This window comes from Catharus ustulatus, chromosome 25 (genome assembly GCF_009819885.2).
Source record: "Catharus ustulatus isolate bCatUst1 chromosome 25, bCatUst1.pri.v2, whole genome shotgun sequence".
Classification (NCBI taxonomy): Eukaryota; Metazoa; Chordata; class Aves; order Passeriformes; family Turdidae; genus Catharus; species Catharus ustulatus.
The window spans coordinates 3,342,712-3,365,981 of NC_046245.1; the positions used below are offsets into that span (position 1 = coordinate 3,342,712).

Genomic DNA, 23,270 nt, shown 5'->3' on the forward strand with positions numbered 1-23,270 from the left:
GCTGGGTGTCCTGGACATCCATGGGGTTGTTTTTTCCTGTCTTCCCCGTGATGAATCACAACTCGAGGTCCATCAGAACTTTTGGGGCTTTTTGCAAAAAAAAAATTTTAAAAAAAAGGAACTCCCTGTTCCTCAGTGCTCCCATCCTGTGAGAGCCAACAGGAAACTCCAACCCCGTGTTTGGTGCAAAATTCTGTCCCAAATTCAAGGTAACTCTGTTCAAAGTCTCATTAAAGCAGGAATGACTGGAATGATGAATGAGTTCTCATGGAATATGATTAGAGTGCAGCTGAGAAAGCTCCAGCTTAATGACTCAGGAGAAAATCATCTTGGGAGCCATTTCCAGGGCAGAAACAAACCAAGGAACGACATCAGGCTGGAAGTTTGGGCTGAGTTCATCAAAGAATGAATGATCTTCTAAAAGTCAGCAATTTCTTACTACTTGACAAGAAAGATTACAGGTCAGTGCTAAAGAGCTCTCTTTGGAGCCTGGAAATTTCCTGAGGCACAGATAATTCCTGAATTTCTTTTTTTTTTTAACAGATTTTTGATACATGCTAATGGGATAAACAAATTTAAGCCAACTGGTGGAGGAGGGAGCCTGGCTTGGCTTCATTGATAAATGAAATTTTATATTTATACCAACAGATGGAACAGGCTCTGAGCAATCTGAATCCTTGCAGGAGGAAAAGTTGCTGATTTTTCAGTAGCAGAAGAAATCCCCAGGGATGGATGGATGGATGTGGGAAAATCACCTCCTCTTTGTTGCTGCTGTTTTCCAAGGGGAAGATCAAAGATAGACCCTGGATAGGGTCAGTGCATCCCAGTGAGGGATGGTGGCACTGCAGGAAGGGACTCTTAAGTTCCTGGGGATTTTTTTGAGCTCTGGTGGCACTGCAGGAAGGGAATCCTAGCTCCTGAGGGAATTTTTTGAGCCCTGGTGACACAGCAGGAAAGGAATCCAGGCTCTTGAGGGAATTTTTTTAACACTGATGGCACTGCAGGAATGGAATCCAAGATCCTGAGGGATGTCCTTGGATCCTGGTGGCACTGCAGGAATGGACTCCAAGCTCCTGAGGGATTTTTTGAGCCCTGGTTGCACTGCAGGAAGGGAATCCAAGCTCCTGAGGGAATTTTTTTGAGCCCTGGTGGCACTGCAGAAAAGGGATCCAAGATGTTGAGGGATGTCCTTGTACCCTGGTGGCACTGCAGGAAGGGAATCCTAGCTCCTGAGGGAATTTTTCAAACCCTGGTGGCACTGCAGAAAAGGGATCCAAGCTCCTGAGGGAATTTTTTGAACCCTGGTGGCACTGCAGGAGGGGAATCCAAGATGTTGAGGGATGTCCTTGGATCCTGGTGGCACTGCAGGAAGGGGATCCAAGCTCCTGAGGGAATTTTTCAAACCCTGGTGGCACTGCAGTAAAGGAATCCAAGCTCCTGAGGGAATTTTTGAGCCCTGGTGGCACTGCAGAAAAGGGATCCAAGATGTTGAGGGATGTCCTTGGACCCTGGTGGCACTGCAGGATTGGACTCCAAGCTCCTGAGGGAATTTTTTTTGAGCCCTGGTGGCGCTGCAGGAGGGGAATCCAAGGTCCTGAGCCTTCTCCAGGCCTCCTCCTCTTCCTCCTCCTCCTCCTCCTCACCCTCTTGCCTGGTTTTCCTGCCCCTGCAGCTTCTCATCCCACAAACGTGGGGTGTTCATGGCAATCCCTTGCTCAGGGAGGCAGGGATGAGCTGGGACTGAGCCCAATTTAAAATGAGCAGGTAAAGGTAAATTTTATACTCAAAAGAGTTTCTGTCCTTCATGGCTGGAAAGGGGATGGACTTTGGCAGATCCCAGGCAGAAATGTTTGGTGTTTTATGCTGGTTCACCACTCCAGGGGATTGATTATCCAACAGTTCCATCCATCATCCATCATCCATCATCCATCATCCATCATCCATCCATCCATCCATCCATCATCCATCCATCCATCCATCCATCCATCCATCATCCATCCATCCATCCATCCATCCATCCATCATCCATCCATCATCCATCATCCATCCATCCATCCATCCATCATCCATCATCCATCCATCCATCATCCATCCATCCATCATCCATCCATCCATCCATCATCCATCCATCCATCCATCCATCCATCCATCCATCCATCCATCCATCATCCATCCATCCATCATCCATCCATCCATCCATCCATCATCCATCCATCCATCCATCCATCCATCCCCTCTGGGCATGAGGTTTCTCCTGGAGCTCCCAGGTGAAATCTGCCTGGATTTGTTGGTTTGTGGCACCTTCTCCAAGGCAGACACAAATCATTTGGTTGGTTTGAGGAAGTCCCAGCCCTTCTGCTTTGCAATGGGGTGGTGTTATTTGCACCTCTTAATTAGTGGCTGAAGTTTTTTCTGTCTTCACCCAGAGCCAGGATTAAAAAACACAAAGGAAATGAATTTTCTCGTGTTTGGGCTTGGTTGTTTATTAAATCTTATCTAAAGTACAGAAAGTTCAGCAACACTTCAGCAACCAGCTAGAAGTGAGCAAAATGGAGCTGAATCCAGCTGCTACAAGGTCTCTTAAAGCTAAACAGTCCAATAGAGAATTAACACCTATATTATTTATCCTTTTGACCCAATAACCAAACTCCTGTGACCCACACTGCAGGATTTTCTATCCAACCAAAAGCTACTGCCTGAAACTAGGATGAGGAAGGGAGAAGACAGAAAGAAACAACACCCAAAATCCTCCATCTTTATTATTATTATACTATAAAAACTTCAATTTTAAAACCCTTCACCATGTGAAAACACACACTTTTATTTACCTACACACTTGTGATTTTAATTTCATCACTCAAATTTGGAAGCTTCTCCAAGGCCTCAGGTGAAAAGCTGTGTTCTCTGAGGGTCAGAAAGCACAGAAAGCTCAAAACTCCCAGGTTTGTGGGACCCAACACAATTCTTTCTGCTGGTGGTAATAACAGAAACACTCAGTGCTGATCATTCACTGCCCTTGAATCTGCAGGAACATCAAATCTTCATTGAGCTTTGTACCTGCAGTCACCCCAAATATTTCACGTGCTGACTCTGCCCAGTCCCTCAAACCTTAGGAAGTGCAGTTTGTGCAAGTTTCCTGAACATCTCTGAGCTCACATTCCCTTTTGGCACACATCCCCTCTGCTCTTCCCCAATTTCACAGGACAAGGAGGAAATATTTGCAGCTGTAGATGAACCAAGGCTGGTATTGAGAAGCCAAAACCACTGCCTGTAAAAACACCCAGCTGGGTTTGTACCCAGCTGCTGAGGGAAAGGAGACACCTGGGTGTACAATTTATGTACAATTTCCCTGGAAAATAAGAAAATAACTGCACTTTTCTAACAGCACAGCACCTTGATGGGCAAACCCAGAGGAAAACTGTGATGCATTTGCTTTTCCAAATTACTTTATTTTTAAATAGCTGCAAACCCAAATAAAGGAACTGGTTGAGTCTGGCAGCAGCTGATACAGCAGCACAGCCAGGCCAAGGGAGCTGCTTCCTCTGGGCTTAAATAATCACAGAAAAAGTGAAGTTAATTACTGCCCATTCTGGTAAGATTCTGCAAAGTGGGAAAAATCTGCTTTATTTTAAACCTATGAGCTTTTTCCTGGGCCTCAGAGAGACCAGCAATGCATTTGACATGTTCTAATAAACAAGGGGCTTCTTGGAAAATGTTTGTCTACTTTATAATACAAACTGTCATCAGCTTGAGCTCCTGGGCTGGAATTTACACTCCAAGGTATTGACTTGTTTTACAAAGAAATAACTCTGTATTTCCCTGTTTGTTGTTTATTAACACACACCCCTGCTCCAGGATAAATCTAGCTTGACTTTATTACAAATTACACCCCTGTTGATCCAGCTACAGAATCCTGTTATCACAGTGATGTGAGCAAACCTCCCTCAGGGATTGTGAATAAATCCCCAAATTCAGCTGACTGAGATTTTCCTCTTAATTCCATGAGCTGGAGACTGAGGATGCTGAAAAGGGCACAGAAATTGATTTAATTTTTGGAGATCAAGACTGCAGGAAGAATCCAGCCTGGATGCTGGGTGGCAGGGGAGGGAAGGAAGGTGAAAATGCAGGGAATGCATCCATGGATTGGATAAACTCTGCTCTCTGACAGTTCCTTGTGCAGTTCTCAAGGTGAGGATAGAAAGTAAATTCTGTTGGCTGCTCTGATGTGGCCACAAAATACCAATTTTTTACCATTATATCCCAGATGATTTTATTATTCTACTGCAAATTGAAACAACAACAAAAAGAAAATTACATCATAATGGCTAAAGAAACTGATTTCTGATTTCCTTGTGTTATTGTTCCCCTCATTTCCTGTCCCAACTTCCCACTCTGATCTTACAAAGTCATTTCCTTCCTTTTTGGTTTGTTGGTTTGGTTTGGGGTTTTTTTGTGATCATCACTGTATTGACCAATTCTGGAAAGAACTCATGACTGCCAGCGTTGTGCTCTGGGGGTTTGGAGTTGCTGAGATGTTGGTGTGGAGTTTGTACCATTAACTATTTCTGATATTGCAGTGAGCAATCCTGGCCAGAGGGATCACAGGAGACTGGGAAATTCTTTAAGCTTTCAAAGCTCATCCAATCCTCCTAAGAAGGAAACTTTTTTTGTGCCAAAATACAGAAATAAAGTCATTCTGAAGGTCTTCATTCAGCCATGTTTGGGTTAAAAAATATAATGGCAGGTTGAAAAATGAAGTTTATATTTTTGGTAGATTTTTAGAGGTTTAATAAAAGATAATAAAAGACAAACAATAAAGCAAAAGGTTGTAATGGCTGGGTAGATAAAACCAGCACTGAGAGATAAAAGAAACAATGGGAAGGATTCCACTGATGATGAACAGAAAAAAGATATTTGTCTTTACAAATAAACTGTAGGTTTGCTGATAAATGAAACTGGATATTGAAAGAAGCAATGGGGAAAAACCATGAATTCTATAAGAATTAAAAATTAAAAGGGAAGGTTGGACATTAGAGGAGAATCTCAGGTATCAGTGTTTGGGAAGTCTGTGCCTCTCAAGTGCCTCAGCAATGGGGAAAGAGAGAGGGGTGAAATAAATTGGGCCAGAAGACAGGGCTGTCCATCCATCCCTGAGCCAGGACAGAGATTTCCATCTATCCCTGGAAAAGAAGAGAGCTGTCCATCCATCCCTGAGCCAGGACAGAGATTTCCATCTATCCCTGAGCCAGGACAGGGCTGTCCATCCATCCCTGGGTCAGGGCTGGGCTGTCCATCCATCCATCCATCCATCCATCCACCCACCCCTGGGTCAGGGCCACCCCCAAGCTCCCCCTGCCCTCCTCACACCCCATCACAACATTCCCAACAAAAAGAAGAGTAAAAGCTCCTCAGTTTATAAATTTTATTAGCTGGAGAGTGTACACAGTACTTACAATTGCATCTATTAAAGACCAAAATACACTTGAAAAAATGCATCATATAAAAAAAATTAAAAATTTTGAACTATGTACAAACTTTGCCTGACATTATGTTAAGCTCAGGACCCTCCCACGCCCCTTCACAAAGAAAAGTTTATTTTTCCCCCCTTTTTAACATGCAGGGCCTTAAAGCCATTTAGCATCACTTGAGGATCTTTTTTTTTTTTTTTTCCCCAAATCCTGTTCTTTACACTCCTTTAAATCTGGGTTTTGATGGGTTTGATGCTTCACTGCTCTGGTCAATCAAACACATTTCTCCCCAAGCCTCTTCTTTCATCCTCACCCACTCTTTAACTCACTCCTGAAGTGGAGTTTTTGCTCAAGTGTAGCCAATCTACAAAGAATTCTCAAATATTTAATTACCAGGGAGGTTTGAACTGGTCATGTCTCCAATTTTCAGATTTCCCAGGAATACAAACAGATCTTTTTTGGTACCATGGTGTTGACTGCTGGTTCCAACCTCACCAAATAAACAAAACTTTTCAGCAATGATACACAGAACACAAAACAAATAAAAATATGACAGGAGCACTCAGGCTTTCACAGCACTATTTAAAATATTAACAATAAGACTTTCTAGAACACAAATCTGCATTTCTTCACACACAACCTACAACATTGGATCAGAGAACCTAGATATGAAGGGATATTGGGAAAAAAAAGTTTACAAGTTCTTTAAGAAAAGTAATTACTCATAAAAAAAAGAAAAAGAAACAAAATCTATGTCAGAACAACAATCTTGCTTCCCAAACTTCCAGCTCTCAAAAAGGTGTTTCAGGACAGAGATTTAAGAGCAAAAAACATCCTGGAGAGGCTTTTACTCCAGCACACAAATATTCCACCAACAAAATTTACAGATCCTCCAAAAAAAAATAAAAATATTTACAGTAATGCTGCAAACCCAGCTAAAATCCCTCAAGGAGAGCTGCACATCCCTGAAATGGGGAGATCCCAGCAAATGCTGCAGGAGGAAAAGCAGCAGAGCTGGAGCTGGGCAAGGATTTAAGGCAGAGGCCCTGACAGTGCCACTGATGTTAAAAACGCCCTTGAAATGATCAGAAATAAATCCTAATTAAGAGTTGTGAGCAGAGTGTCAGATTACTGATCTAGCTTAGGACAAAAATTGAAGAAAAGTTGATTTTTCTCCTGCAGCTGCAGGTGTCCCTGAGCTCCTTCCCTCCTCCTGTGGGGAGGGCACAGAACCAGAATTCATTTTGAGATCCAGCTCCAACCCCCTCTGCTGCTCCTTGTCCTTCCTCACACCTGGACAGGCTCCCTCTTTCCTCCAGGATTTAAGGATCCAAATTTCTCCTCCACACTCTCAGGTTTAATATTTTTCTTTCATCCAAAGGAAACAGAATTTTCCAGGCTCTGTTCTTTTTGTATCCTCCCAGTCTTTTACAACTTGCTGATTTTGTTTTTTCCAGTAAATGGGAAAACATGGGAAGGAGGAAATATCATTTTCAATCTGCATTTTTTACTTGAAATCAGCATTCACTGCATTTCATCCAGTCTCATTCATCCTTGGCTGCATTTCCTCAAAAATTCCTCATTCTTCAGCTTCACCTGGCCAGGTTCACTTCACCCAGCAACATTCCCAACCCCAAACTTCACTGCTGTGATCCAGTCTGAAGTACAGGACACAAAAATTGGAAAATTTGGGACTCCAGCAGGCAGATGATCCCCAGAGCAGCTGTGGAACTCATCAAGGTGGGAGGGGACAGGAGTGGAATGGGGAGAAATCACCTGTTCAATGCTTCTAGCTACTGCTCCCATCACCAAAATTCCAATTATAAAACAGCAGGTTTAGAATCTAAATTAAAGCTCTGTTCTGTGGAGATGCTCAGCCCAAAGCCAGCTGTAGATCATGAAAAAATTCTAATTTTTAATGATGTAAGTATTGCTCCTTCACTAAGTGCCACTTTTGCTTTGTTTCTAAGAGCTCAATTTGTAAAAAGCATGAAAGGTTCATCAATATCTGCTGAGTCCTTCAGGTACCTGAGTTGCTGCTGGCCTGGATCATCCATCCCTCACTCTGGGATTGCAGAACTGATTTGGGTTCCCAGCAATGGCCAAGTGCCACCACTGACACTGAGGGTTCCACATCTCCTGGACTTCACTGGCAGGTGAGAAAAAAAAGATTTAAAACCAACAAAAACAAACTAAAACCAACAAAAACAAACTAACAAAAAAAAATCCTTTGGAAGAGACTCACTTAAAAGTTTCAAACCTTTTTATATCTCATCCAGTTTTCTTCCAAAGCAACAAATACTGGCAATAAACATCCAGACCCACCCAGAGACTGATTTACTGACCCAATCCCCCCCAAATCCCACCCCACTTTGCAACAGAGACACAACACATCGAGTCCTGCAGTAATCTTGACTATTTCTAGCATTGATTGGATGGCTGAACCTTTCCCAGAGAAGATTTCTTTACACATTTACAAGGTGGAATTGAAAAGAATCCCCCCCCCTTCAGTTTCTGCCAGGGTCAGAAGTGCAACAGCAGGGCCCAGCTCAGGGAAAACCAAGTCCAAAGGGGTGAGGAGTGGATGGAATAACAAATCTCAGGAGCTGGAATCTGTCCCAGGACAGGGCTGAGCTGCACCAGCCACTGGGATTGAGGTGGGAAAATGAAGGAAAACCAAAGGGATGAGTGCTCAGACTCTGAATTCCCTGTGCTGGATCAGGAGAGGGCACCAAGGAGGTCTGGAAGGTTCTGTTGGTAGAGTTAAAACCTCAAGCACGTCCCCAGCACGTGGTGCTTGCTGTGTGGAAAAGGACAGGTTGTGACATGGAGATTGTCCCACTCCAGGATTCACTGGGCACTCTGGGCAGGCAGGACAGGCTGGCAGCAGGGATGGGATTTCCCTTCAGGGGTTTTTCCCTGGAAGCAGGGGTTAGGAGACTCTGATCATCTGTGTCATCGCTTCCTCGTTGGTTTGAGTTGGATCCTGCAGACACAAAAGGTTGGAAATTCCAGAATTTTCCATGGGGCAGAGAGAACCACACACAATCACCATGAGGAGACACTCCTGCACTTCCCTTCATCTCCAAAAATCTCCTTTTTCCTGGGTTTTACAGGCCAGGGACAAAAAAATCCTAATACTCCCAGGAATTTGTTGTTTCTGGTATTTAGGAAGACTTAGGACTGGTCTAATATTTAAGAATGGTTTTAGTTCAAAATAAGAAACACTCCCTAAAGGCACAGGACTGCTCTGAAGCACTGAGCAACCACAGAACCTATTCATTCTACTCCATTGAAAAATGCCTTGCACCTTTTATGCAAATCAAGATGCAGCTAAGAATCAGACATTCCCATTTTTCAATTTTCCACCAGATTTAAAGATAAGGTGTCTCTACCTTTAATTCATATCCTCAAAGAACACCCAACCAGAAAGGCTGTTTAACAACCACAGAATGTTTGTGTATAAAGTCTCCACATTATTGTCATTTAACTCCTCAGGGCAAACACAAGAGTGATTGGAGGTTTTATCCCCAATGCTTGGAATAAATTTAAAGGCAGAAAAATTTGGAGGCAGGGAGGGACAAGGGTCAGCAAAAACCCAAAGCAGCTGTGGTGTGTGTCCTGACAGGGGATTTGCCCCACTGACCTGCATGTGAGGGCTGTCCTTTTCCTTGGGGGAGAAGAAGCGTCCCCCCTCTCCCCGTTTCCGGGCCATGGCGTGCCGGTGCCGCGACTCGTGCAGGTATTTCTGACAGGGAAGGAGCAGTCAGGGAGCAGCACTCCTTCCACTCTCTGCTTTCCCAGGGGAAATTCCCTGTCCACATCCACCCCTGCCCCACAGACACCCACTTACTGCTTATTCAGAAGAAATTCCTACTCCCCATCCATGTACATGTCCCACAGATTCCCACTCACTGCCTGTCCAGGGGAAATTCCCTGTCCACATCCATCCCCTATCCCACAGACTCCAAATCACTGCTTATTCAGAAGAAATTTCCACTCCCCATCCACCCCTATCCCACAGATTTCCATTCTCTGCTTTCCCAGAGGAAATTCCCAGTTCACATCCATCCTCTATCCCACAAACTCCCACTCTTCTGCCTCTTCAGGGGAAACTCCCTGTCCCCATCCATCCCCTGTCCCACAGATTTCCAGCCACTGCTTTCCCAGAAGAAATTCCCAGTCTCCATCCATCCCCTATCTCACGAACTCCCAATCACTGCCTCTCCAAAGGAAATTCCCACTCCCCATCCACCCCTGCCCCACAGATACCCACTCTCTGCTTTCCCAGAGGGAATTTCCACTCCCCATCCATCCCCTATCCCACAGATTCCCACTCACTGCCTCTCCAGGGGAAATTCCCTGTCCACATCCACCCTCTATCACACAGACTCCAAATCACTGCTTATTCAGAAGAAACTTCCACTCCCCATCCATCCCCTATCCCACAAACTCCCAGTCATTCATTTTCCACAGGAAATTCCCACTCCCCATCCACCCCTGTCCCACAGATTCCCACTCACTGCTTTCCCAGAGGAAATTCCCACTCCCCATCCATGTCCTTGTCCCACAGATTCCCAGTCACTGTTTTCCCATGGGAAATTCCCACTCCCCATCCATCCCTGTCCCACAGACTCCCAGTCACTGCTTATCCAGGGAAAATACCCAATCCCCATCAATCCCTGCCCCACAAACTCCCAGTCACTGCCTTTCCACAGGAAATTCCCAGTCCCCATCCATCCTTGCCCCACAAACTCCCACTCTCTGCTTTCCCAGAGAAAATTCCCAGTCCTCATCAATCCCTGTCCCACAAACTCCCAGCCACTGCCTCTCCAGAGGAAATTCCCACTCCCCATCCATCCCTACCCCACAAACTGCCAGTCACTGCTTTCCACAGGAAATTCTGGAATCCCTGCCCCACTGCTGACAGTCAGTGCCCACTCACACACAACTCCAGACACTCCCCAAACCACCCTAAGGAAGCAGAATTATCCTCAAGGCGCTTAAAAAATCAACTCTGATGCAGCTCACGAACAACAACAACAATAAAACCACTGCAAAACTGAGCAACACCCAGATTCCAACCCTCATTTTCCAGCCCAGGTGGGATTCTCACAGAGCAAAAAATCTGAGTTTTATCCTCACCCTTCTCTCTTTGGGGATTTTTCCCTCTGCTTCCAGCTTGGCCCGTGCCTGTCTCCTCTTCAGGATGCGGTGGTACTGCTTGGCATTGACATAGAGGGGCTCCTCCTCCAGCATCTCTGCTCCAGGCAGAGGGATCCTCTGGATGGCTGGGACTGAGCCAGCTCCAGGCACCATCTGTACACAGGAGATGCTTTAGTTCTTGCAGCTCAGCACACAAAGTGAACACAGAAATGGTACTAAACACAATCAAACCCTCAATAAATACCCCAGTGTTGAAACAGAAAGTGGGGTTGGCTCAGGTGATGCAGCTACTTAAATGAAAAGGAGCAATAAAGTTGTTCTCTAATTTAAACAAATCAATTCTGCTGGGTTTTCCTGATAAAGGTAAAATTTCAGTACAATTCTTACACTGTGTTGCTGTTTCAGGGACAATTAAACAAACAATCCCCTCCTTTTGGATTATCTCTTATTTCAATTATTTCATTTTAGAGCATCTCTAAGCCAACATTGCAGAGCTGCTGACCTCTAGTGGGGATCAACAACATTCAAAAGGATCACACTACAAAGAAACAGGAATTGGCAGGAAAAACCTCCATAAAGGATGGAAACAAATCCTAAGGGAGCCTCAAGAAAACCAGAAGTGACTCAATCTATTTTCACCTTGGCTCATCAGCTCAGTTTGGATTTCAGTTTCTAGATTTCTGAGCTGCTGTGGGAGAGAAAAAATCCAGAGCAAAGATCACAGCAGGATCCAGGCTTTGAAGCTGAAAATTTGTATTGTTTAAAGTTTAAACTTACAGAGAGGACTGACTGAATCTCAGCCAAGAGTTGATCAGGATGGTTTGGGTTGGAAAGGATCTTAAGGATTCACCCAATTCCAACCTTGTGCCATCATTCCACAATCCCAGGGTGCTCCAACCTGGCCTTGGACACTCCCAGGGATGGAGCAGCCACAGCTTCTGGAATTCCACCCCAATTCCCTCCTCCAGCTTAAAGCCATCCCCACCCTTGTGCAAACCCTCCTAGATTTGAGCTCAGCCTGCAGAGGGAATTTCACACCTACCATGACCATTCCCCCTGAATTGACCACGTTGCCAGCCACTGGCAGTGTCACTGTGACCGTGCCCTGGCCACTGCTGGTGGTGTTGGTGTTGGCTCCTGTTTGGACAATCTGGGCTCCAGCCAGGCTGGCTGCAGGAATGGTGATCATGCCTGTAACAGGGACTGTAACTTTAAGAAAGTAGAACACAAAAGGGAAGAAGAAAAAAAGAAAAAAAAAAAGAGAAAAAAAAAAAGAGAGAGAAAAAAAAAAAGAAACAAGAACATGCACACAAAAAGAAGGGAACAGCATTAGTCCCACTTCTGTGTTTTACTCATTCATCCTTCCAAAACATGCAGGAGGCAGGAAAGTGTTGAAATGAGGATTCACTTCCATCAGATTCCTGGTTTTTGCATTCATAACCTCACTGTGAGTAACCATGTACTCCTGAGGTGGAAAAGCAAAATTAAAGGGTTTTATTCCACCAGCCCTTGCCAGAGACAAGGAAAGAACCCTGGAGTGAATTCCTGCAGAGCACACAAACACCTCAATAAATAAAAAACCTCTGCCAGAGGCTCCTCCCAGCCCTCCTACCTTGCTGCAGGATGGTGCCATCAGCATTCACAGGCTGGTACACGATGGTCTGGCCCTCAGCAGCCTGGGCAACCTGCTGGCCTTGCACTGCTATCTGCTGCTGGGTCTGAGCAAAACAAAGAGCACAAAAACGTCACCAAGTGCCCCTTTCCCCAGTGGTTACAATTCCTGAATGAACACATGGTGCTTGAGGTGTTCCAGGTGTTTATTTCTGTTGCCTCATTAGCAGCAGTAAGAAATAGGCAAATACCTGGAGATCAAACACCTGAAGCACATGTAAGATGCTTTTTCCAACAGTTCAAAAATGAAAATAAAAAAAGAAATTCTAGGTTTCCTGTCTCACTATGAACCAGAAAGAAGTGTTCTGCTCCAAAATTTAATTTTGGCCCTAACCAAAAGCATCAGCAGAAACCCCAGGTGTGACTGGACTACTGCACACAATGGCCCAAGTATGGAATTAGCAATGCTTCATGTTTTCAAAATTCAACAAAGAGACAAAAACAACCATGAACCAATAAAATACAGAAACACGATGGAGAGAAACATGCAATCTAATTTGTCTGCCCCAGAGTCATGTATGAAACACTACAAAAACATGACACTCAAGTTCTCCTCAATATTAATAATTCCTTTTTTTATTTTTTTTTTTTTACTTAACCACATCTTAAAGTTTCTCTTCCTGCTCCTCTGCAGAAAAGCCTTTCATGCTGGTGCAGTTACCTGTGTCTGGCCAGCAGTAACTGCAGTCTGGGGCTGCTGTATAATGATCTGCTGGGTCTGGCCCTGCTGCCCCTGTACCTGCACAGCCTGCCCACCTTGAATCTGAATCTGACCTGGCTGGACCAACTGAATCTGTGGAAGAAAGAGTCAGAAAGGAACATTAACTATGCCTCTGATTTCTCCCTCCTCACCTCAGCGTGACCAAGTCATCTCTGAGGGTGATTTAGTGTTGCACAGAAAAAAAGGAAGCAGCAAATCTTCTCTTTTTTCCAGTTGGAAATGAGATTTAATGGATTGCTGCTCGTGACACAGGCACACAGGGCAGAGGGAGCAGTGTGCTGTGTCACCCTGCTCCAGCACTTCTGCACTGCTTACACAATAAATCACTCAGGAGAAATCAATTATTCACATCCACTGGGAACAAATAGGCAGGTGGAAGAGGAGGACTGAGATTTAAGACATCTGTGGGGTGTTAATTATCCAGCACTCAGAAGTACTTCTGGGATATATCAAGTTGTCCTCAGCTTTGCAGAGTCTTTGCACCACTGTGGAACATTCTTAGAGCTGGAATATGGTTTGAAGTTTAAAAACACAGTTATGGATTTTCCTCCACCAACCAGACTGAGAAGAAGCTCATACAAATTACAGTGGTTTTCAACAAAAGGAAATATTAAATAAACCTCTCAAAACACCAAGACATCATTTGCCTTCCTGGACTGTGCTGGATTCCTAAATCCCATCCTGAATCATCAGGACATTTTCATTATGCCATGGTTACAGTTCTTCACCTCCTTATATTTACCAACTGTCTTTTAAACAAGTAATCTCTGCCCAAAAAATCCATTTTCTGTACCTCCTTCACTACTGTGCAACAGGGATGTTTCAATTCCCCTTCAGCCACCACATATCAAAGGGGCTCAAGCACAAGTTAAAGCAAGAAACTTTCTTAAATAATTTTGTTTAAAATCCTCTTTCTGAGCCATAAATTGAACAGGCACCAGATCCCCAGCTACATTGCAAGGGCCAGATAAAATATCCCAACAAACAAAATTCCTGCTCTAGGGAAGGTGGCAGGGGGTGCAACTGGATGAGCTTTGAGGTCTCATCCAACCCAAACCATTCCATGATGAAAAACCCCAAACCAACCCAGCTGTGTTTTAGCATTGATCTAAAAACATTTCCACCAGGCCATAAAACATAAAATCTGAGTTCATAAAGGACTTGCACTCATTCCCACCACACCAGAGCCCCCCATCACCACCTGTGGCTGGTTTTGGGGTGCTGAGCAGAGCCCTGGGTGACATTTCAGCACCCCAGAGTGTCCCCAGGCTGTGCAGTGCCCTCAGGAGTGTTGGATTTTGCCCTTTTCTGACCCAGAGATGTGTTTTAAAAAACTTTTATTCCATTTTCAGTCTGAGACAACACAGATGTTATAATTCACTCCATCACAACCAGAACCCAATTATTTCCTAATTAAAATACACTCTAAGAGTTTCTTGGTCTGTCAGATCCTGCTGTAAAATGCCTTAAAGCCAATTATCTAAAATCACCCCTCATGGGTTCTATTACAATACATCTTTCACAGTTCTGTTTTTCCAAAGAAAGAGTCTTATTTAGTCTGATTTGCAAAGCCATCCTATAAAACTTTTTTCCTAGCTCCACTTCTCTCTCAACACCATCTGCCCTATTCCATGGCATTTCTAAATCAGCATCTCTTATCTCCAAGCTGGATTTTATTTCCCATCCAACATCTCTTCTCTCTGGTTGATGTGTGAGCTTTCTGCCAGGCCCTGAGAGCTCTCCCCAAGCCCATTTCCCCCGCTGCTGGCTCACCTGCTGCAGCCCCTGCGTGCCGGACACGGGCACCTGCATGATGGTCTGGCCCTGGCCCCCAGGCACAGCCTGCACCATGATGGGCTGGCCAGTGGAGGTGATGAGCTGCCCCCCGCTCACCTGCACCATCAGAGGCTGCCCCTGCACCTGCAAGGACAAAGCAACAATGAAAACCCCACCAGAGCAGCCCCAGAGCTCACCTGTGACTGTGTGGGGGCAGAGGAATGGGGGAACGGGCACTGAGATCAAGGGTGGGCACTGAGATCCAGGATGGGCTCTGGGTTTGTGGAATTATCTGCTGTTCTTGCAGTTGAGTTGTTTTACAGCATGAAAACTACATTTTTCAGCCACAAGATCTTCATGCCAAGGACAAAGCAACAATGAAAACTCCACCAGAGCAGCCCCAGAGCTCACCTGTGACTGTGTGAGGGGGCAGAGGAATGGGGGAACAGGCACTGAGATCAAGGGTGGGCACTGAGATCCAGGGTGTGCTCTGGGTTTAGGGAACTATCTGTTCTTCTTGCAGTCCAGTTGTTAAAAAACATGAAAACTACATTTTTCAGCCACAAGAACTATCTTCATGCCAAGGACAAAGCAACAATGAGCAGCCCCAGAGCTCACCTGTGGCTGTGTGGGGACAGAGGAACAGGGGAACAGGCACTGAGATCCAGGGTGTGCTCTGGGTTTAGGAATTATCTGCTGTTCTTGCAGTCCAGTTGTTAAAAAGCATGAAAACCACATTTTTCAGACACAAGATCTTCATGCCAAGGACAAGGCAACAATGAAAACCCCACCAGAGCAACCCCAGAGCTCACCTGAGACTGTGAGGAGCAGAGGAATGGGGGAACGGGCACTGAGATCCAGGGTGTGCTCTGAGTTTGGGGAATTATCTGTTGTTCTTACAGTTGAGTTGTTGTAAAGCATGAAAACTACATTTTTCAGCCACAAGATCTTCATGCCAAGGACAAAGCAACACTGAGCAGCCCCAGAGCTCACCTGTGACTGTGTGGGGACAGAGGAACGGGGGAACGGGTACTGAGTTCCAGGATGGGCTCTGGGTTTAGGGAATTATCTGCTGTTCTTGCAGTCCAGTTGTTAAAAAGCATGAAAACTACATTTTCAGCCACAAGAACTATCTTCATGCACAGCCCAAGAGCAAAGTGGGATAAAAAAATTTCAGTATTCACCTCACAATTATTGTGAGGTTCCCATTGAGAGAGCTCTGTTCTAACAGGGAGGTTCTGAGGAATTTCAGTATTCACCTCAAAATTATTGGTTTTTAATGGAGGTTCCCATTGAGAAAGCTCTGTTCTGAGAAACTTCAGTATTCACCTCACAATTACTGTTTTTTAATTGAGAGAGCTCTAACAGGGAGGTTCTGAGGTGGTTTCAGCTCTCTCCAATTTCATGCCTACAACATTCCCATTTTCAAACTGTCACAGAGCATGGGATGTGCTGAGAGAAACTCTCAGTGGTTATCAAGGGGAATTGTAACTGGAGCAACACAAAATGGAGTTCAGGGAGGGAAAGTCAAAGTGGGATGAGCAGCAACCACTGCTGGGCCCAAAAAGGCAAATATAAATATGAATATGAATATAGATATAAATATGAATATAGATATAAATATAAATATAGATATAAATATAGATATAAATATGGATATAGATATAAATATAAATATAGATATAGATATAGATATAGATATAGATATAGATATAGATATAGATATAGATATAGATATAGATATAGATATAGATATAGATATAGATATAAATATAAATATAAATATAAATATAAATATAAATATAAATATAAATATAAATGTCAGGATGGGCAGGCTCTGGCACAGGTTGCTCAGAGAAGCTGTGGCTGCCCCTGCAGCCCTGGAGGTGTCCAAGGATGGGCTGGGCAGGGTTTGGAGCAGACTGGGATAGGGGAAGGTGTTGGAAGGGGTTGGAAATGGGGGAGTTTTAAGGTCCCTTCCCACCCAAACCAGTGTGGGATTCTGTGGTAACTTTGGCCTGAGAATCTCTGGACTTTTGGACCTGGTTTCTCTCTGGTCACTGGGAAAAGAAAAACAAAAGAAAAACCTCTCTGTCTGAACCCCCTCATCTTCCAAATCCCCAAATCCCCCAAACACACCTTGAAAAATGCTCTGCTGTAAGGCCTAAATGCAAAATGAGTCTCATAAACCCAGGGATCACAAAATCTGGTTTGTTTAGGAACAAGAGCATCACAATGTGGTAAAGTCACCGAGTTCCTGGGGGTGAGGAGCCAAATCCTGCCCTGGGAATTTGAGTTTCCAGGTGCCCACTCTGTCCCTCAGCCTGTCCCTGCTCCATTCAAAGCCCTCACCCCTGGGGCTGGATCACACAGGGAGGAGCATGCTCAGCTCAGCACAGAGAAGCACAGGCAGCAGCACAATATCCAAGAAGCAGAAAGGACAACAAGACATTCCAGGATTTTTGTTAATGAGTCAGAGCAAGGCAAAATAGGAAAAAAATAATAAATAAATGGTGGGGAGAACATAACAAAAACCAGAGGCCCCAGTGAGCCCAGCAATCCAAGTCAGGCAGCTTTTGAGATGTGAACTCTGAACATAAAAAATGCTGTGTTAATTCTGCACCTGGCAAGGCCATCCCAGCCCCTTGGAACCTCCCTGCCCTGAAGAATTACAAACCAAACCAAACCAGAACACTGAATCCAAAGCTGCCACAGCTGCCCAGGGTCTGAAAAAACTGCTCTACAAAGAGCTCCTGGAAAGCCTGGGTGAGTTTAGGAGGCTGCAAGACAGGAAATACTTCACACTGAAACTCATTTCTTTCCAAACTGTACTTGCTGTTTGGATTCACATGGCTCCTGAGTTTCCCTGTGCTGTTCATAGGTAAATAAGAAATTGGATCTCTCAGTGCTACAGAGGCCAATCTTGTCCCCAGGTGCCCTTTCAGTCACAGGTGAGAAGGTTTCACTCACTGGAACTTGGTTTCACTCAGGCTCTGGCACCACCTCTGTCTCTCTCATGCAGTAAAAGCAGAGCCCTCCTCAAGGAACAGCTCAGAACCCTCATTTCCTTGGAATTACAGGAAAATCTTTAGGGAACAGCTCAGAACCCTCATTTCCTTGGAATTACAGGAAAATCTTTAGGGAACAGCTCAGAACCCTCATTTCCTTGGAATTACAGGAAAATCTTTGGGGTTTCTCCCAACTCTTTTTGCTGTTTTTAACTTTGAAGTCATACTGAAGCCCAATTCCCTTCCAGAATTCCTGGGGAACAGCTCCAATCCCATCCAAACCCCACAGGCAGCACCCAGCAGAGATTCCTGCTCCACATCCCCCTGGGAAAACACAGCATTAGATATGTGGTGCTGGGGAGGCTCATGCAGTGCTCAGAAACACAATCAGAGAGGTCACCACTACCTGGAGGGTCTGGACTTGCTGGCCTGAGGCCGATGCCACCTGGGCCTCAGTCTGCAGCTGGACAGCTGTGACACCTCCCTGCTGCTGGGAACAGGAACAGGGAGAGCTTGAAACATGGAAATGCAAAACACACTGCTGGGACAGGGGGTGGGGGTCATAACACTGCTCCAGGAACAGCAGGAGTGGGAATTCTGGTAAATCTAAGGATGGAGTTGCCTGGAAATGCACAGGGCACTGCCAGGCTCCAACATTGTAATTCATAGAGAACAGGAAGGGAAAAAATTGCAGGATTTCAAGGTTTTTAGTTTTAAAGTTTCAGGCCTTGATATCACAACTCACATGGAAGAGGAGGAACCATTTTTCAGGATTTCAAGCTCAGTTTCAGGGTTTTAAAGTTTCAGGGTTTTAAAGTTTCAGGCCTTAATATCCCAACTCACAGGGAACAGGACTAAAAATTTTGCAGGATTTCAAGGTTTTAGTTTTGAAGTTTCAGGCTTTAATAACCCAACACAGGGAACAGGAGGGAAAATTTTGCAGGATTTCAAGGTTTTAGTTTTGAAGTTTCAGGCTTTAATAACCCAACACAGGGAACAGGAGGGAAAATTTTGCAGGATTTCAAGGTTTTAGTTTTGAAGTTTCAGGCCTCAATACCCCAACTCACATGGAACAGGAGGAACCATTGTGCAGGATTTCAAGCTCAGTTTCAGTTTCAAAGTTTCAGGCTTCAACATCCCAACTCACAGGGAGCAGGAGGGAAAATTTTGCAGGATTTGAAGCTCAGTTTCAGGGTTTTAGTTTTGAAGTTTCAGGCCTTAATACCCCAACTCACAGGGAACAGGAAGGAAAATTCTGTAGAATTTCAAGGTTTTAGTTTTGAAATTTCAAGCTTCAATATCCCAACTCACAGGAACAGGAGGGAAAATTTTGCAGGATTTCAATCTCACTTTCAGGGTTTTAGTTTTGAAGTTTCAGGCCTCGATATTCACAACTCACATGGAAAAGGAGCAACCATTTTGCAGGATTTCAAGCTCAGTTTCAGGGTTTTAGTTTTGAAGTTTCAGGCTTCAATATCCCAACTCATAAGGAACAGGAGTAAAAATTTGGCAGGATTTCAAGGTTTTAGTTTTGAAATTTCAAGCTTCAATATCCCAACTCACAGGAACAGGAGGGAAAATTCTGCAGGATTTCAAGCTCAGTTTCAGGGTTTTACTCTGCTCACTGCCCAGGTTTGGCACTGTGAATGGTCCCAGATTTTGGGCACACTTTTTTGTCCCAACAAAGCCCTTCCTGCAGCACAGTCTGAGCTCATCTCTGCCACCCCTGTGTCAGTGTCTGCCCAGCAGAGACCCTGAGGGACAGTCTGGACAGTCTGGAGGAGCAGACAGAGCTAAAAGTCTTTTCTATCTTTAGCCTCTTTGCTAAGAGTCCCAAAATACTCCCAGTAACTGTGTTAGATGGGGAGATGAAGCACAGCTCCTTCCCAAGTGCTGCAACAGCCTGGGAAAACAAATTATTTTAGCAAAATGTTCCATGTCAGACACAGGCTTTAAGAAGTTGCACTGCAAATGAAAGGCAAGAGGTGGTTTTATCTCCATTTCATCTAGAAAATGTCAATAAACCAACCACATCTTTGGTTATCTGCTGCAAACAGGTATTTTGGATAATCCTTAATATGTTTTAATCTCAAGTGCAATCTTGTTTTGGCTGAAAAAGTCCAGCTAAAGCCAGTGGAAGGATTTGGTCCCTGCTGAGGCCAAAGCAAAGCAGAAAAACATCACCCAGTGGCTCAGCCCTTTGCATGGCAAATCACCAAACCCCCTGAACTAGAACAGAAATGCAACAGAAACTCAGCAGCAGCTGAAAATACATCCCCAAATCTGAATATGGAAAGCTTAATAGCCAAAATCAGTAATTCCTCAAAACTCTGCCCTGGTATTTTGCACATTGAAACATGAACTTCTTCATGGGGTGGATGAGTTCATCCAAAGCTGCATGGTTGGTTGAATTCCTGTTCTGTGTGATTGTTTTGCTCCACCTGTTGCTCTGAAACAAAGAATCTCTGTAAATGTTCATTTGATAAAGCTGGAGGAAACCTCTGTGAGTTTGAACAAAACCTATTTCAACTTTGGGGGAATTTATCTTGTGTACAACTGAGTGTTTCTGTTAATATCCTGTTTCCTCCATTTTCAGAGATGTGTTAATATATTTTTATATATCTTTATATTTTACTTTCCCTATGTCCCTACCATTTTGCAAACTCCCTGCTACACTGAAATTTGGTCACTTGTACAGTTTAAATTTAATTTTATATAATTTTTTTTTAATTTTTAAAATATAGTAAGTGCATTTTTAAAACCACATTTACCATCAGTGCCCAGGTGACAAAAGTCAGGTGAGCAGGTACCCAGGGGGATCAGGACTGTGCTGCTGTGCCCCTCTGAGGGTTACAAACCCCACACCCCCACATTCTGTACCTGCTGCTGGATCTGCCCTGCCTGCACCACGATCTGCTCCGTGGAGCTGCTGCTGTTGGCTGTGTACTGCTCCATGGTGCCTCAGCCCCTGCAAGACAAGCAAAAATCAGGTGCTCTGCTGTCCCCAGGCTCAGCAATTGCCCTTCTCCCCCTGCCAAGCCAAGCAAACCAGGAGCTGCCCCAGGGCAGAGCTGCTCCATGGCACTCCAGGCACATCCAACCTGAGTGAGCAACAAAACCACCTCAATTCTGGCCCAGATTTCATGGACTCCACCAACTCTGAGCCTGCACATCCTGGGCTGCAGCCAGGTGCCCACACAGGGGAGTGTGTGTCACTGCTGGAAAATCTCAGGAAATGCAACTTCTAGGCATGAAACCAAACTGCACTTCAAAAATTCAGTTCCCACTACACACCACGCTCTCATTTTTCCTCCCTCTCCTCCTACTTCATGGAATGGTTTGGGTGGGCAGGGACACCTTCCACCATCCCAGGCAGCTCCAGCCTGGCCTTAGACACTGCCAGGGATCAGGGGCAGGCACAGCTCCTAACCCTAACCCTAATCCCCATCCTCACAGGGAGGAATTTCTTCTCTAAAGAACTTCTTCTCTACTCAAATATATCCTTCATGTATTTTGGGAACCACCAGCAGATTTCCCAGCACCTCCATCCTCTCGCTGCCTCTCATTCCTTGGCCCTTTCCCTGCACTCATCATCATTTCTGTGCTGAAATAAAAACACTTTTTCCCTGCCACTGCTCCTCTCCTCACTGCTCCAACAACAGCACAACTCCTGCTGTAGTGAGGTGTTCGATTTATGCCCCGACTGAACAAGTTCCTGCTACACTGCTGAAAGAAAACACAGCTTGGAATGTTAATTTTCCAAATCTAAAGCAACAAAACCTCTGGCTCCCTCAATTTTTCAAGGAATGCTGACAGGATTAAGTCCCAGACTCTCTGTACCCGTTGCTGTGGTTACTGCTGCTGTTTGAGCTCCATCCTTTGCCCATTTCCTGACACTTTTTCACAGCCAGAATAAGAAGATAAATATTCTTTCTGAAAATGCTGCTGTCAGGTTCTCATTTCAATTTCACACCAGATACTTCATTTATGCCTTAAATTAAAATCTTTAATTAAAACATTAACAGCTCTGTAATCCCAATAAGTTCTGGACAAGGTTATACCAGTGCTGGCTCCTCACCCTCCAAGGGATTATCTCATCCCCTTCATTAAACACAGAGCAGCCAAGTTAAATATTAAACATCAGGGATCCATCAGTGGCAGAGGATGGCAGCTCCTCTGTGAGCTCCTCCTCACCGGGAATGCTCTGGGAACCACGGACTGCTCCAGATCCGGTAGCATGTATTTATACAGACACTATATATATATTTATATTAAAAATATACTGAGATGTAGGGGAGTCATTAGGATCATCAGATTCCTGGCCCTGCACAGCATAGCTCCAAAATTATATACAAATAGTTATATATATATACACACATATATGATTTGCATTTATACAAATATAGCTGCACCAGGAACACTTCCCTCAACAACCAACCCACACCAAAGGCAAACCAGAGCCGTGAGCAGCCCGGGAGCTGCGAGCATCGCTGGGAGCGTGTCCAGCCCGGAGCGAGCCCGGGCCGGGCACAGCCGGTCCCAGCGGAGCCGCAGCCACCCGCACCGGGCCTGAACACCGAGCACGACCCGCGGAGCGCGGCTGAGCTCCCGGCTCCTTGTGGAAGCCGGGATAACCCGGGATAACCCGGGACTGTTGGCTCAGTGCGGGAAGCCCCGGCCCAACCCCGCTGCCGGAGCACCGCGTGCCCGGACACATCCGAGAGGCGGCACCGGCCGGGGCAGCGCGGGCCCCTCCGCCAGCGGGGAGGCTCCGGGGAGGGCGGGGCACCGCGGGGCCGCCGGGGGAAGCGGCCGGGCCCCGCTGCAGCGCTCGGCCCCGCGCCCCCGGCCCAACCGCGCAGTCCCCGAGCCCGCTGCTCGCAGCCCCGCCCGGCCCCGCGGCCCCAGCGCGGCCCGGCCCCGGTTCCCCCCTCAGCCCCTGAGTGGCCGCGGCCCCGCCAATCCCGGCGCGCGGGGGCTCCATATTGGCCGCTCGCGCTCACCGTGCCGCGCTGCCCGGTCCGCGCCCCGCGCTGATTGGCTCCGCCGCGGGGCCCCGAAGCCCAATCAGCGCCCGCACTCGCCCGCCGCGCAAAATGGCGCCCAACCGCGGACAAAGGGGGCGAGGGGCGGGGCCCCGCCCGGCCGCGGCCGCCCAACCGCGCGCCTCGCCCTGCCCGGCGCCGCTGCGCCTGCGCGGGGACCGTGGCGCGCAGGTGCGGGAAGGGCCCCGCCCAGCCAGGAGCTCCGCCCCCTGGCCGGAATTCTGCGCGGGGACCATGTCGTGTGGGGCGCGGGCGCCATGTTGTGTGCGGCCGTGCCGCCATGTTGTGTGCGGCTGTACCGCCATGTTGTGTGCGGCCGTACAGCCGTGTTCTGTGAGAATTTACTGCCGTGTTGTGTGCGGTTTTACCGCCATGTTGTGTGCGGCTGTACCGCCATGTTGTGTGCGGCCGTATC

At 46.0% G+C, this 23,270-nt stretch overlaps 1 protein-coding gene across 11 annotated transcripts; it reads right to left on the bottom strand.

Moving 5' to 3' along the window:
• Window positions 1–5,408: 5,408 nt before the first annotated feature.
• On the bottom strand, window positions 5,409–22,913 carry NFYA (nuclear transcription factor Y subunit alpha). Of its 11 annotated transcripts, none has more exons than XM_033080068.2 (10): window positions 22,814–22,913; window positions 20,691–20,778; window positions 18,214–18,297; window positions 14,800–14,946; window positions 12,967–13,098; window positions 12,247–12,352; window positions 11,677–11,843; window positions 10,614–10,787; window positions 9,115–9,216; window positions 5,409–8,454 (listed from the first exon to the last, which is right to left on the bottom strand). In XM_033080068.2, exons 2-10 carry the CDS (start codon window positions 20,763–20,765, stop codon window positions 8,401–8,403), a joined length of 1,041 nt encoding a protein of 346 aa, XP_032935959.1. In that variant the 5' UTR covers window positions 20,766–20,778; window positions 22,814–22,913; the 3' UTR covers window positions 5,409–8,400. The 11 variants fall into 11 exon arrangements, with proteins under 11 accessions (XP_032935959.1, XP_032935956.1, XP_032935957.1 ...); XM_033080065.2 differs by having other exon boundaries at window positions 18,214–18,300; XM_033080066.2 differs by lacking the exon at window positions 22,814–22,913 and adding an exon at window positions 22,236–22,565 and having other exon boundaries at window positions 18,214–18,300.
• Window positions 22,914–23,270: the final 357 nt, after the last annotated feature.